The sequence below is a fragment of the Neolamprologus brichardi genome, chromosome 22 (genome assembly GCF_056152115.1).
Source record: "Neolamprologus brichardi isolate AB-2024 chromosome 22, ASM5615211v1, whole genome shotgun sequence".
Taxonomy (NCBI): Eukaryota; Metazoa; Chordata; class Actinopteri; order Cichliformes; family Cichlidae; genus Neolamprologus; species Neolamprologus brichardi.
In genome coordinates, this window is record NC_142124.1 from 7,245,650 (window position 1) to 7,261,226 (window position 15,577).

The 15,577-nt window shown below is 41.6% G+C and overlaps 1 protein-coding gene across 1 annotated transcript in view; it reads left to right on the forward strand.

Moving 5' to 3' along the window:
- Positions 1-15,577, forward strand: part of erf (Ets2 repressor factor) — a 43,084-nt gene that overhangs the window by 19,995 nt on the left and 7,512 nt on the right. Inside the window, exon 2 of the mRNA XM_006794443.3 lies at positions 8,196-8,430. Coding sequence (XP_006794506.2) covers positions 8,196-8,430 — 235 coding nt within the window. The remainder of the gene's footprint in view (positions 1-8,195; positions 8,431-15,577) is intronic.

The following is a 15,577-nucleotide window of genomic DNA, read 5'->3' on the forward strand; positions in this document are numbered from 1 at the left end:
AGAAGAATGAAACAGAAATCGCAGAGGAAATGTCAACTAGTTTATCAACACGAGATCAAAATGAGATAAATGCTATTTTTTTGTGGGAAGGCTGCAAAGTTTTCGCTTTTAAATCAAGTTGTGATATTCCTAAGTTTAGGAATGACATATCATAAAGCAGATTTGTATTATGCTCATTGTTTAGATGTTTTTTGTTTGTTTGTGTAAGCAGCTCTGCTTCCTCTTCGCTTTTTTTTTTTTTTTCTCAGTTCCTCCATAGAAAATGTATTCACCCAACCTTTTATATCTCATTTCCTTTATTCTCTCTGATTCTCTCTCTCTGGAAAGCTTTTTGGTTTCCTTTGGCGTCATACTACTCTTTTTAGTCTCTTTGTTCCTTGGTGGGGAAATGAACATGTAAGCACACATTTCAGGCTCATATCCGTACCCCATTATAAGATTAGATTAAGGTTTTTTTTTTCTTCTACTTCTTTGGTAAATGCTCATCCTGTCTGCATCTCCCCAACACTGACCTCTTCTCTTACAATCTCCTCCTTCCTTATCAGTGTGTCCAGTCGTCTGTCTCTTTATTAACGTTATGTAATGGAGGATCATGTGAGAGCGTAGGGTGAAGGTTCACACTGTGCACCTGCGAATACTCGTCCTCCTTTTCCCTTTGATCTCTGCTGGATTTCTTTCTTTTCTTTCACCTTTCTTCCTCTTCCTCACTCTCTTGTCTGCGTTTCCACCTGATTTCTTCCTTCCTCGTCCCATCCGTTTTCCACGACTCCTCCCTGCCTTTAAGCCGCTGGCTCCTCGATTCTGAACTCCATCCTTTATGGGTAATTATGAGATCAGCTCAGTGAGGAGCGGAGTTTTTAAACAGTAGTTTAAGGCTCAGGACTCCTCATTAGAGCAGAGTTAGACTGTCTGTTGTGTTGAAGAGGGATAGTTAACTTGGTGTGTATCGTTAATAGTCAATCACCTTAAACTCAAGTGATTTAAATTCACTATCCTTTTTAATATAGATTCTGTGCATAATTTAAATCCTTTAATTTGGAGATCCTATAGAGTGGCTGTTAAGTGAAATTTAAACTTTATCTTAATTCTTTTCGCATGTGTTTATTTGCGTTTTCCTCCAAAATATGACTTTCTGCAGATGCCAGTGCCGTTAACGCCCAGCAGAGATTCCCCGTTTCCTGCTCTGTACCCATTTGTTTCCTGCCTTTATGTGTTATCCTGATCCCTGCACTGATTTAAAAATAAATAAATAAAAATCCAGATTTCAGCAGTGAGCCAGCCTCCTCAGAGATTTGAGCCTGGTCTGCTACCTCTGTGGGTCTCTCTCCATGGCCCTGGATCATTACCCTGCAGACAGACACACACCGACCTTTCCAGCGGCTAAATATAGGCCCGCCAAAGAATAGGAGGAAGGGAGGGAAAAATAAACGGGGGGATAGATGGATAGAATTAACAGCATGTTAAAGAAACTTGTTGGAGAGAAAGAGGCAGCCTGTGTTTGGGCTCAGCGGCTGCAGGACTTTTTGGACAATACCCCAGTGATGGTTATCGGTCATTATGAGTACCGTTCCAACTGGAGTGACGTCAGAGTCCGTTAGAAAAGCAGACCTGCGTGTTAAACCCGCTCACCCTGTGATTATTGCTGCACAGATTGTGTGTTTCTCTTGGATGGGAGCACGCAGGTGGCTTGGGACTGCAGGCTAATAGTAAATGAGTTTTAATGCCCTGTACTTGGCTATATATAGACTCCAGCGAGGCCTGAAATCATGTGCTTCCCCCTCTGCCCGACAATCAGAAATTCTTCCTGTGTGGAGCAAAGTTTGCCAGATAGTACAAGGGGGTTTTTTCCCCTTTGTCTACTTAAGTTTTCACTGACTTGTGGCCTCCTGCGCCATCAGCCGTGGACTAAACCAGAGCAGCCATAAAACAAGCTGCATAATAGCTCAGACATGTTAACACTTTACTTGCTGCTGAGGAGTATTTCTCTAAGCTCTACGAGTTTCACGTGTTGGCATTATGTTTAAAAAAGATTCCAATTTATTTTTTTTAAAGAGTTTTTCTGGAAGATGGCGTGTTTACAGTCCCATAACACTTCTCTAACACTTTGTACACAGCTCTAGTGTGAATAAAAACAGCAAAACTGCCAGTAAAAGCGCACACAAGACACATTTTCTGCATATGTTTTTACATGCACACTTAACAATAGAGATCAGTAGTGGAGGATCTTTTACTTGAAGTACAAGGCTTTGCTCTTTGGTTATGACTGGTCAGTTGAATTCAGGTTTTTTTAATTTTGGTATTATGTCTCTGAAGTTATACTATCAGGCTTCGCCAGCCAGACGCATCATAAAGTCTATGGGTGCAGCAGAAGCACAAACTTCTTGGAAGGACTGTACCACTCAGTAAGCGGAAGTCAACCTGAGCAGACACTGATTACTTGTCATTCCCAGTGGCCACGCCCCAAATTCTACAAAACAATTGGATGAGTTGTAAAAACGAATTCATTGCACAGTTTTTTATGAAGGGGGAAACTAAACAAAGGTTTAGTTTTTGTTAGTTTGTTTTTGTTAATATACATTTTAATGCTGTTAAACTGGGCCTAGCATTAGATTTACTTGCTTTTGGAGCCAGCTTCAAGTGGCCACTAGAAGAACTACAGTCAGCCTAAGAGTGCAGTAGGCGGCTTTCTAATACTTGCAGTTACACTTATTTTAGTATTTGACAGGGTTTTTCCTGCATGCACAATTACATTTTGGTTTTGGCTTTACCAGGACTGTAATAAGTCATTTTAAACAGTTTTTAATTGGCGTAAAATGAAAGGAGAAAAAATAACAAATGCTGAGCAGCTATGGATGTGAAGTCGGCCCTCAAATGGCAATTTTTGAGCCAAAAAACTTTCTTTGTACCGCTATCAGAAGTAATTGTGCTTTATTACTAGTTACGTGAGGGGTGTCCTTCATTATTATTTTGAAACCCTAATATTCTTAAACAAGATTAATTGGAAGCGTGTCATAAAGTTTAGGGTGCGCTAGATTCCTAGGGGTGGTGATAGTTTGTATGAGTCAGTTTTATTGCTCCTCTAGTCTTTTTGATCTCCACCTCTCTGGCTTTTAGCCTCAGTGTGTGTTTTTACTCGCACTGCGGTAACCACCAGCTGTAACAGATGCACCTCCAACTGGACCCTCATTGGTGCATCTGTTGAAATGCTGCACCATCAGCGGTGCTTGCTGTCTGGCTTTCTGGGTCCGTCTGTGTTGCTTCTGAATCAGTTTAGGAGGCATGAATGAACAGGTCTTGTGTCTCTTTTGAACTGAGATGTAAACTGTGTACAGTACTTTTAATGCAGATTTATCGTTGTGATGGTAAAAGCGTGCCTCTACAGTGCTTTCAGGACAGGCCAACGTGTGTTTTGTAAACACGGCGTGACAGTGAAGCAGGGCTCTTCTGGCCAGGCGGCTTTAGACAGATCGCACCCTCACGCTGCAGCTCTCTGACTCTGCGCTGCAAACTCGAAACTCTTTTGGCAAGTTTCAGTAATCGAATCATATTTTGTCTTGTTTGTCGTGACTCGGCCATTTATTTTTAGAGCTAAAAGCTTTTGTTGCTAGGAGACTGTGTGTCTTAGAGGGTGAGTGAGGGAGGGAGGGACAGTATGAAAGAGAAAAGAAATGAAGAAAGGAAGCGATGGCTGCGGCGTTGAGGGGGAGAAAGGCAGAATCTGTGAAAGGCGAACGACAAAACGAACGAGCTATGAGTCAGCAGGGACATCTGCAACACATGCAGTGGGCATGGTTGCTATTTCTGTGTTCTTTGTCTGTGTGCTCTGTGCACCCACGCATGAACCCACTTACCTCTCGCCACTAACCTGTGTTGTGTATCTGTGTACTTTGCGAGATATTAGCTCGCCCACTTCGATTCAATCCCCTCCTCCCCGCTGTGCGTTGTATGTGTCACCGGGCATCTGTGCATGTACTACATGTGCACACGTGTGTTTTTCATCGGCGATTGTGTCACAACGCCTAACCTGTCCCCAGTGACAAGAGCCTTATTGTCCGCTGTATGAATCATATGCTTGTACCCCATTAGTAATCTGCCTTCAAATGGCTGTTAGCGACTATCACAGCCAGCTCGTCTGTCTTTTGGCGCTCTCTCCGAGCACCATTGGAGATCAGATAGCAGCATGTTGTTTATTAGTCACCGGGAGCGCGCCTGTTTTTCAGGATATTTTTTACTCTTCCTTACGATTGCCTAAGTTTTGTAGCTGCCAACTTTAAAAAAAGAAAATACTTATAGTTGTAGCCAGCATATTTGCAGATTTGGAGAGTGAAAGAAAACTTGCACTCCTTTAGTTTCTGTCACATGTATAAACAAACTTACAGTGTTGGTTGCTCGTATTCAACAGGACCAAAGTTTCTCAAGCCCCTTTTTTTCTTTTTGTAATTCCAAAATCTGTTTGATATAAGTGAAGGCAAATAGCCGAATTATATAACTGTTGTACCACCTACCTATTGCTGAAACATTATGTTAAGAGGGGCAGCCAATCAAAAGACAGGTTGCTAAAATGAAGGTGGGATAGCTAGTATGGCTCAGACAGTCAATGAACTGAGAGGCTGCAGCGAGGCCCGACTGTAAGATAAAGATTATTTTGAACCGTGAATCATGCAGAGCTACTCTGACCGTCCACGAATAAAAGAAAAAAGTTGCAATACAAATTTAGATGACTAATGCGCTTTTGTAAATGGTTAGGTCAGTCAGTTTGAATTCATAAAATGTCTCCATCACTGTGATGTGATGACTCAGGCTTATGGATTGAGCCCCCTTGATGCAGGAACATTTATGAAATATCATTAATTTGATGGGAGAGGTTTGGTTTGGTTTAGGAGACGAAGCAGTGCTGTGAAGTTTTGGAGTGTGCTGAACAACAAAATGTTCTTAAATTTGAACATTACTCTACTGGTGTGTCTCCGTTACTTAGCCAGATGTTGATACACAAGGAGCTTGCACCAGTGTGGCAGCATGCCGGTGTTTGCAGAATTTGAAGTCCTGTGATGATATTATGAATAGTTTTTCATGCTCTAAAGGATCTGCTTCCATGGTTGAGTGGTATGTGTATATGACTTCTTGTTATGTGGCTGCGCTGTGTATTGTAAACATCAGCCAAGTGCCTTTTTGTGGCTTTCTTTCTCTCTGTATGACTGATGTCTCCATAGGTTTTAGTTTACGCACCGTCTTTTGTTGTGGTTAGATGTTGCCAGTTTTGGTCGGTTATGCATTACTGATACAGTCTGCTTCTGCAGCTGATACTTACACCGCTATTTCCCTGACTTATGTATTCATGGTGAGGCCCAGCTCCACTTTGCACACCTGATAGTGGACTTTGGTTTCCAACTGGGTTAGTTTTTCCATGACTCACTTTGACTCCATTTACACCTGCTAATAAAATGTGATCTGTTAGAGAAAACACGTGTTAATTTCAAAGTGGATTGTAAACACAAGCACCTCTGTGGTCTGAATTTGAATGTATCGCAGCACTGCGAACAGTATCAGCACGGGCAGTTGTATGTGAAAGCAAATCACACGGTGTGTTGAGGATGTGCTACCTGCTTGTGTGTGTGTGTGGTTAGGGATGATGTGACCCACTGTAGAGTTTGTCATCCACTCAAGCTTCACAAAACACCTTCACACATGATTTGTTTCCGTCATTTTTTGCACTTTTAACTGGTTCACAGTGAAGGACTCAAATAGATACAAACTCCTCTGTAGCAAAAATGACCTTTTGACAGAAACATTGTAAAAAGCCCCTTTCTGCTCCGATTAAAAAAGTACATTGACGTCTGCTGTTTTGTTTATTTCAAAGAAAAGAGCAAGTGCGCACAGATCCAGGCTAAATATTTTGGGTGCCAGACCAAAACATAATATGTCTGCATGCTGTTTGGCTCGGTTTGTAAAACATTCATACAAAGGCAACATTCTGATCTCTCTCCTCTATAGAAGGCCAAACCTACAGCCTAGGGCCTGTTTTAGACTTCTGCAGGCAGACTTTGTAGGGCCTACGACGTAACCTACGCAAGTGGCCGATGTCATTGCTGGCATTTGTGCTGGTGCATTATGTATTAATTACCTCGTGGTCCTGGTGTTTTATATGCAACGCCAGCTGACAGAAACTAATAAAATGCTCTGACTTCTTTCCCTCATGGGTCTCTACTCTTTTTAATCCACTTCTTTGTAGATTCCCTCATGTTCATTACGCAATCGCCTTCCAGGAATTTGCTGACATTCGTTAGTCTTTATTTTGATTCTATGCTTCTCATTCATTACATAAAGACAATGATTGTTATTTTCTCACGGATAGGTGAGGTGCACATCAGGTTACAGCGTAGGGCTTCAGATGAGCTTGCAGTTATAATGTAGCTACAGCATGAAGGACATAATGTTTGGACTTCTAGGAGTGTGAGCTCTTGTGTTGTAACTCATGAATGCAGTTTCCTGCAGCTATGAATGAAGCACTGTTAAAGAGCCACAGGTCTGAGCCATCATCTGATTTACAGCCATTTTACTCAGACAGTGCTGTGACAATGAGTTTCTTTGATTTATTCGCAACATGGCTTCATTTTGGCTCATGCAGCCGAAGGGCCAGTGAGCTCATTCAATGGCGAGGCGTCATCCACTACTTGTAAAAATCCCTATGATACTGCCGTTTGCAACAATAACTAAACATCTAATAATGTAAAAACAGTCTTAAATAAAACCTATTCATAACTGATCCCCATCCCAGTAAACAGTCAGTGCAGACAACAAGAGAAGCGCAATGAAAAAGTCCTAATTGATTTTAATCAACATCTGGACCCCAGGTTCACATACTGGAGTTTAGTTACCAGGTGTGCACCTTTTTATTGATTCTCACAGCTTATGCCCCTCTTTTCTGTTTTAATGTCATCTTATCTGGTTTTCATCTGGCATTTCGCCCATTTTGTGTGGTTGTTTTTTGTGTTATTGGCTGCTTTTATGGAGCTGCCCCAGAGCGCTTTCCTCTCACATGTTGACAGGGCCATAAAGGATAAAAAGAAAAAAGCATTTCCCAGTTTACTGCGCCAATTTGTTGGTTGCATACTCTTATACATCGCGTGGCTTTCTGCATAGCATGGTTATGCAATGGCACCTACCTTTCAGCATGAGCGTCTTGCAGTTTAATCAAACTTGGTTCAACGGGCCACGTCACACAGCGTTACAGTCCAGCAGCCTTGAGCATATCGTTGTTAACAGTTCGCCGTCATTGCTGTATAGATATGACAGACTTTGTAGAGTGTGGGAAACTGATTGTAACCTTGGTATTTAGGATAGTGTGTTTCTTTACAGTTACATAAACACACACACACACACACACACACTCACAAAATTTAACATTGTTATATTGTGCCCATATGTTTCCCACCCTCAGCTTTCTCAGCCTGATTGCCAAGGCACATCTGGTCCTAATAAGGTGTGTGTGTGTGTTTGTGTGCGCGTGTGCGCGTGCCCCTTTGCTATGCAGCCTTTCAGCCTGGCCTTCTGTAGAAGTGGTGTTGAGTCTTTTACTGCCACCCACTGCTTTACAACACAAAGCCTATACTTTAAACTTTCGGGTAATAGTGCGTGTGCTCTGGTGAGATTGTGCTCTGATAGCAGTTATAAAAAACCGCAGCTTATATTTTGTCTGTGCATATTTCAAGGCCTGTTAATCTGTTGTAACGCTGCTGATTTTCCAGCTTTGATGCTGATAGCAGGGGAAGATTTGATATGACTGCAATCTGTGGGAACAGATTTAACCGAAAGTGCTCATCACCAGCTTTCGCTGAGGCACCAAAACCTTGCAAAGAGATGTTTGGGGATTTTGTCAAGTTTTTTTTTGCTCCCATCAATCTTGTGTCTTATATCCTTTCTCAAATATTCCCTTCTCCAAGCTTAGCACAGTTCCTTTGTCACCTGTTATGCTCATAGTTTAAAATCCTGAGGGGTATTAGCTTAAACAAAAGCAGTTTACAGCTGTTGTGATGTTGACCCTGGCAACAAAATGGCCGCAGTCCAGTCCAGTCGACAATTAAAGGCTTCAGAGGGATCATAGTTAATCACATGCAGATCACCAATAACATGACTCAAACACAAGACTTTTCCTTGTCACGATCATCCATCTGAACGCCTCTCTCTTTCACCCCCAGGGTTTGCCTTCCCAGAGTGGGCCTACAAGCCAGAGTCGAGCCCGGGCTCCAGGCAGATCCAGCTGTGGCACTTCATTCTGGAGCTGCTCCGGAAAGAGGAGTACCATGATGTCATCGCCTGGCAGGGAGACTACGGAGAGTTTGTCATCAAGGACCCAGACGAGGTGGCCCGCCTGTGGGGGGCGAGGAAGTGTAAACCGCAGATGAACTACGACAAGCTCAGCAGAGCACTCAGGTGGGACTGAAGAGTGGAGGGATGGTTTTAACACGGGTCTAACAGGCGTCAGCTTCTCAAACACGGTTCACTTTATATTTTGAAACACACGCTCAGCAAGACTTTAACCATTCAAACAAGACTACCACTCGCATTTATGAACAATATTTTCCACACATGAGATGAGTCTGGATTGTGCTTTAATGGTTCCCTCAGTTTATTTATTTCTTTATTTATTTACTCCTTTACTCTCTTAGACGTAAATACATTATGCATTTCACCCTGCAGTCATTCTCAGGGATGAAACTTGCTCATACTACCAACATGAATTACTGCGTGTTTATAGTGGCTCCCCTTTTGTGCCTCAAGGGTTTAAGGTTCAACTTCAGACAGGAACTTTTGTCCTCGATGCTTCTAATTTTCACTCATTATCTGGTCACCCAATACTTGACTCCGGATGATCGCAGGTCCCTGAAGTCTTTTAAAATAAATGTGATACATAGTTGGTTTAAAAAAAATCCCTTAAAATTTGTGTCTTTGTGCTCTAAATTCAGTTTGAAATGTGTTATTTTCATTGCACATGGAGAATTTTTGCCACACGATGCCACTTATTTCACACTCTCACACTTGGATCAGAAACATATAGTCAGTGAATACTTAACATAGTTGGTTATAAGCAGAAAAGGTAAAAGTATATTTAAACACTTCGTATTAAAACAGCTTTTGTCTTTGTAGTTTGACCCTTTTGGTGATGGCTGCCTGTGTAAATATATACAGGCATAGTTGGCAATAGACCTCAAATGGTTTGTTTGTTTTTTAAAAGAAGTGCAGAAGTCTTTGTCTGGCAAACACTCAAACAGAGACACCTGAACCTGATGATCAAGACGTTCGCCAGCCAGTCTGCTCATTAGTTCACGGAAATGAAAGATGCAATTTTAACAGCAAATGGCTCGAGGATAATTGTAACTCCTGATGATTAAAAGTGTTCCTGGAAATGATGAACAACATACTTTATTTTATCTCAAGTGACCTTTTTCCCCGTTTGGAAAGTGTTTAGTTTTGTCCTTCATTTAATTAAAAGTGTCTGAAGGTATGAAATTAAAAAGTTAACCTTTGCTGTGCTAGTTGGCGCCAGGTTGGTTAAATTGGCTTATTATTTTAGTAAACCACAAGCACAGTTACTTGTTGTTTCTAAGATGTTATCAGTCCAGTTCAGATCTGCACTACTTTAATGAGCTTTAGACTGTGTCAGAGAAAGCTGCAACACATTAGGTTAATGATGGTTTCTGTTTACTTTAAATCTTTTTTTTTTCCCTCTAAATTATTCAGTTGGTCACCACTAACATCCCAAGTAACCAACCTGTAGCTAAGCTTAAAGTAAGCTTACGTCTACTCACTTTTCCGTACTGCTATAGAAGCCTTCATCACCAAAGCCGAGCCTCGTTACACCTGAGTTTTATCCATTCCACATCAGGACTGGAGAGCTAGGATGGCTCGTATTTGTTGATCTGTTAACACCAATGAAAAACAGCTAGCTTTTCCCAGCTAGCTGGTACTAATGCTAAGCCATATACAGTGGAACCCCGACTTATGAATGCCCCATTTAACGAAAAATTCAAGTTACGAAGGCACTTAACGGCAATATTTCTGCCCGTGTTACGGCAAAATGCCTGTGTAACGAAATCCGCTGGCTCTGATTGGCTGAGCCCAGAATCCCTACAATGCCCACAATGCCTTCCGAATCATGTGACAACCCCCTTGGCTTTCGTACTTGCGCTTCGTTGTTCCACTTGAACGACGTACTGTTGTTGCAGTTAGCAATTAGCCTATAACCTATCGTTCACTCAAAATAGGTGCTTCGACTTACGAAAAATTTCGACTTGCAAAAGACCATCGGGAACGAATTAATTTCATAAGTCGGGGTTCCACTGTATTTAGGTCATAGGTCATGTATTTATAAAATCTATCCACAACGCAGGAGGGTAGACAGTTTCATAAATAAATGTTAAGTTACCGCAGCTTGAATCGTGTTGTTTTGAACCTCGGCTGGACTCTGACAAACTCAGTAAAGTGTGCTGGATTGATTTTTCAAATGGATCCTCTTTGAGGGTAGTAAAGTACATCAAACCACAGGGTTAGGATAATGGTCCATTCACACACAACAGAATTGGACTATGATTTATTTTAAATTATACTGAGTCTCTTTTTTTTGTTTTCTGTTCATTTGAACTTGTAGGTGTTGAAAACAAACTCGAATGATATTTGAAAAATTGGAGCTGAAGAATTGCTTTCATCATAGTTTACCATGAACTGTGCTCTATTTTACAGTGAGAGACACCAGACAGACTCTAAACTATGGGGCGAAAAGCTTTTTTTCTTCTTAATTCTTTTCAGATTTCTGTTTATTGTTCAGATTTAATTCATCTTAAAGACATTTAGCTACATTTCTTACTTAGTTTGAGCTCTTTTTTTATTTTTCTGCCTTTTTCGTAACTTGGATGTAGATTTTGTTTGATTTTCAACAGTTTGCGAGGTGGAAGAAAAGGAAAAAAAAACAACTGGTGTGTAGTCGTGATTTGTGCATCTGCGCGGCACGCTGAAACTCCAGGGTGTCAGCCGATTTAGAAACATACACCTTCACCCTCTGCAGAGCACATGTGGGATGCTGCAAATTTTTATTTAGCTTCCAGTCTGTTCTTGTGAACACACACACATCCAGTCACTGGTGTCGCCTCCTGTGTTGTAGGTTGGTGTGGGATATAGTTTGCTATGGTGATGACTAGTTATGCTGCCTCGTCACCACACATACACACACGCGCGCTCCTCCAAACACACACAAACACTTAACACCTTGTTATATGTCAGCCCTCCTCCAGCCCATCTGTGTTGTTTGTTGCTTAAACTTTATTTTTTCCAACATAACTTCATATGCCTGCATATTTAAAGCGATGCTTTCCGAGCTTGAATTCAGATATCAACACCAGTTTGTTGATCAGAAAGTGACGACGATGATTTTCAAAATAGAATCAAGTATTTATTCTGCAGCATTGGTTGGCTGTTAGTATACCCAACAATAAAGATAAACAGTCTGTGTTTCTGACTCATTTTAACTTCCATTTGAGGGTGTATGGGTAGGGTGGCTTGCACATGTGTGCCTACATATGCGCGTACACACATCCGCCACAATCCCCTAATCTTTTTTTTTTTTTAAATTTTTGCTGACTACTTTTTTGTCGAATGCATTAAGCGAGACAAACAACAAGCACAGCATCGATTCTTTTGAGCTCCAACGCAGCTAATTGCACCTACGCCGGATAATGCTTGCATTTCAGAAGAAGCAATCGTCTGCATGTTGCTCAATAGTGTCCGAAACAAAAGCTTCATAAAGCTGCACAGAGCATATCAGTACAGGAAGTCACACCCAGGAACGGCAGAGAGTCCAGTCAGTTTTCAAAATAAAAGACTTAGAGCAGACAAAATGTTACGCTTCTGAAATGTCCACATGTAATGTGAAGCTCTACTAAGACAAACCTGCCAGAGGTGCAATCTCACAGACTGTGCATGCGCTACACTGAGTCTCTTGTACTGTAGTTGCAGTCCAAAGGCACCGTCCTGGGCTGCAGTCAGCAGCAGTAGTCCTTACACTACTCTGCAGCCTCCGTGAGCTCGGCGTAGCACCACATATAGCAGCTTTCCACCTTCTGATAGTTCTTGTTATTGCACTGTCCTGAAGAGTTTGTAACCCCAACTCGAAGACAACAGCCTCTCTAAAGATCCAATGATGAAGCCATTGAGCCAGGCATTAGGGAAGACATAATGAGAGAGGCTGGGACTAACTAGTTGGCTACAACTGAGCTTGGAAATTAAGAGAGATTCAACCACTTGCAGCCAAATACACAACAAATCCATCACTAAGAAGTCATTGTATTTTATAAAGACTCGGGTTTTAATCCCCACTGTAGGAGCATTTCAAGCTTAACATGTTTAAAAGACAATCAGTACTAGCAGTTTTTGATACAAGTGTGGTTGCACCAAAGTCAAGTCACCAAACTGCAAATAGGACCTGTATATTCTTTTCTTTTCTTTTTTTAAAGTTTGGCTTCATTTACTCATAAAACACATTTCTGTTTACCAAATGGCCCAAAATAGCAGTTGTTAGTGCAGCACAGACTCATTGCATTAACTCTGTGCAGGCCAATGGTGCCCATGTGTGCTGTTACCCCCTGCAAAGACCTATTTTGAGCATAGAGGAAAAACCATCTGAAGTGACAACACATCAGGAAATATTTGGCAGCATTGTCCTTTAAATCAGTCTGAAACGACTGGGTGATAAACTGGGAGCCCCTTTGATCTCCTCTGTGAACTGAAACTTATTAAACTTGTTGCTAATACACAAAAACGGACCAAATGTGAGTGTGGGCATTACAGGGCTCTTATCCCCACGAAGGAACTAAGCCACACAGAATTAACAGTATATTAACAGTCAGTTTGATATCTCAGCAGTTACTTTCTCCCTGCTCTGTGTTTCACATCAAGGAGCAGCTGGAGCCAGGCTCTGCTGTGAACGCCTTTTCTGTGGTTTTCTAAACCTTTTTAACAATGAGCTGTTAATTAATTCTGACGTCGTCAGAAGAAAGTCCTCTTCATCTTTGATTGATGCTTCCCGCCGCCTTTTGAAGCAAACACGCGCCGGTACACACATGAACGTTTCTTCATACGGTGCGTGTTATCGAGCGTATGTGTTTTTGGGCTCCTTCATATCTGCATGTGCGTTCGCTGCACAGAAGTCGCGTCTGTACGGTCCAAAGTCCTTTCTAGTTTGTTTGAAGGAAGTTCAAAGACCACGAGGCCTCGAGAGAACCGGGGCCCCACGATGTGAGACTGGCTGCCCCATATTGACTCGGTGCTGTTTGAGATTGTGTGTGCGTGTTTCTTTCACACATATGTGCCTGCCCTTTTCCCCGATTTGTTCAAAGTGCCTTCCATTTATCATGTCAGCGAACATTATGTCCACCAGCTTTCACAGCACGCACAGCCCTGATATTATTAAGACCCACACACGGATCCTGCCATTCAATGCTGTGTGTGTGTGTGTGTGTGTGTGTGTGTGTGTGTGTGTGTGTATGTATATATATACTGATTTGTTATGAGTTTTTCCACCTTTTTTGTTTGCACTGGGTTTCGCCTGCACGCTCCTGTTAATTTTTCACCTCTACATAGCTCTCAAGTGTCAAAGCAAATAGCAGTGCATGCCATTTGATTGTGATTTGACTTCATATTTCAAATCAGCTACTTTACAGAAGGAGGAAGGAAATAAAAAAAACGTTATTGTTGTGAGTCTGAAGGCTTGCACAAAAGATTTAGGCGTCCACCAAAATCTTTGTTTTTCTTAACACAAGGTTTAATTTACAGAGGTTTAATACGTATTTTGATTTATTAAATGGCCAACGAGTAGAAGAAAGGTAATACTGATTCATTGCCTCGTCACACCCTGAGAGGCGTGTGCACCCAAAGCACTAACTAAAGTATTTCTTCTTAACACCTTTTATTGTTAAGTTACTGTGATGCATAAAGGACAGTAAAGCTGTGTGGAAATGAGCTGTCGTTCGGCAGCTGCTCCCTAATTCACATGATTTCTCCATAGATTTTTATCCTAACACAAACCCAACGGGATTTAGGAAACCTAAAATGATGTGTCACACATTAATTTAAATTTTTAAAGATGTCCTGATTAGGGCTGCCACGATTAGTTAACTAGTCACGATTACGTCGACGACTGATTTTAATAGTCGACGCGTCGTTTGAAGCTTTGTAAGATCACAAAAGACGCAGGAATAAGTAGCAGGATTTAAGAGTGTAATAACGGACTGAAACAGAAGATGGCAGCACTGCATGTACAAGGATGCCAGCTGCTGTTAAACCCCGAAGAAGAAGAAGCTGTGTCCCAGAATTCATAGCGCGGCCCTGCTCAGTTTCCAACAATGGCGGCAGCTAGTTAGTTTTAATATTACTCTTATTATTCTTTCTGGGTCACAAAATAAGCGTTTAACGTGTTTTCAGGCGAGAATGTAGCTGTATAAACCTCAAATATCTGCTCAGTTTATCAAGACACCACATATTTTCAAAAGCGCTCCGACGTTTTCGGAGACGTCTGTTACCCACTAGCTTGATAGCTAGCCGGGGGCTAGGCTCACCAGAGCCCGTGAGAACACCGGACTCCCGGCTTCAAACCCACCGCCGTCTTTCGCTACTCAGGTTAAACATGATCTATAAGTCACTTAGATAACTTAAAATGTTATTGTTTGGCTTTTTTTTTTGTATTTTATTTGTTCCTGAGTAAATCGGCTGAGTTTATTAAACTCCACCGAAACAATCTGCACATTTAATTAAAATTTAATAAACTACCATCTTGTCTTTATTTTTAGTTAGCACATATCTTAAACACTTAAAGCTGTAAGCTAATGATAGTTATATAAGAGTAGATGCTGCTGGTGCACGTTTTACGTCCAATGGATGATGATCTGATTAGTCGACTAATCACAAAAATAATCAGTGACTAGTCGATTATCAAAATAATCATTTGTGGCAGCCCTAGTCCTGATACATAAAACCTGAGAGTTGAAAGGTGGTGTCCCTTGTTTTTTACCTTTTTCTGTTTTCCCTCTAGTTTGCTGTGCATGTCAGTAGTTTTTGTTGTTGGCTTGCCTGCTTTCTGCCTGCGTCGTATGTTTGAGCCTTTGTGCCTGTTGTATATCTGCCTGTAGTGCTGTGTGTGTGTGTGTGTGTGTGTGTGTGTGTGTGTGTGTGTCTGCGTTACATCTGCGTGGGCGTGCGTAGCAGTCGGCTGTCAGAAGAGGCCCTCCACTCATTGAGTCGCTGAGGGGCTGGGTGAGCTCCTGTTTCACTCACGGTTGTTCTCACTTGTTCCAGACTCCACTGACTAATGCTCACACAGGAGCAGCTTCATTATTACCACTAATATTACATCCATGATTATTGGTTTTCTGTCATTTGCAGCGTGACTCATTGATTGGAGGAATATTTCACTTTGCAGTAACATCACTGCACAGTTAATATAAACGTATTGCGGCTGTTTCAACTGCACGTGTTTACGTCTTGTGTTATGTATGCATGTTATTTGTCCACAAATAAACTATTGATCTTTCTA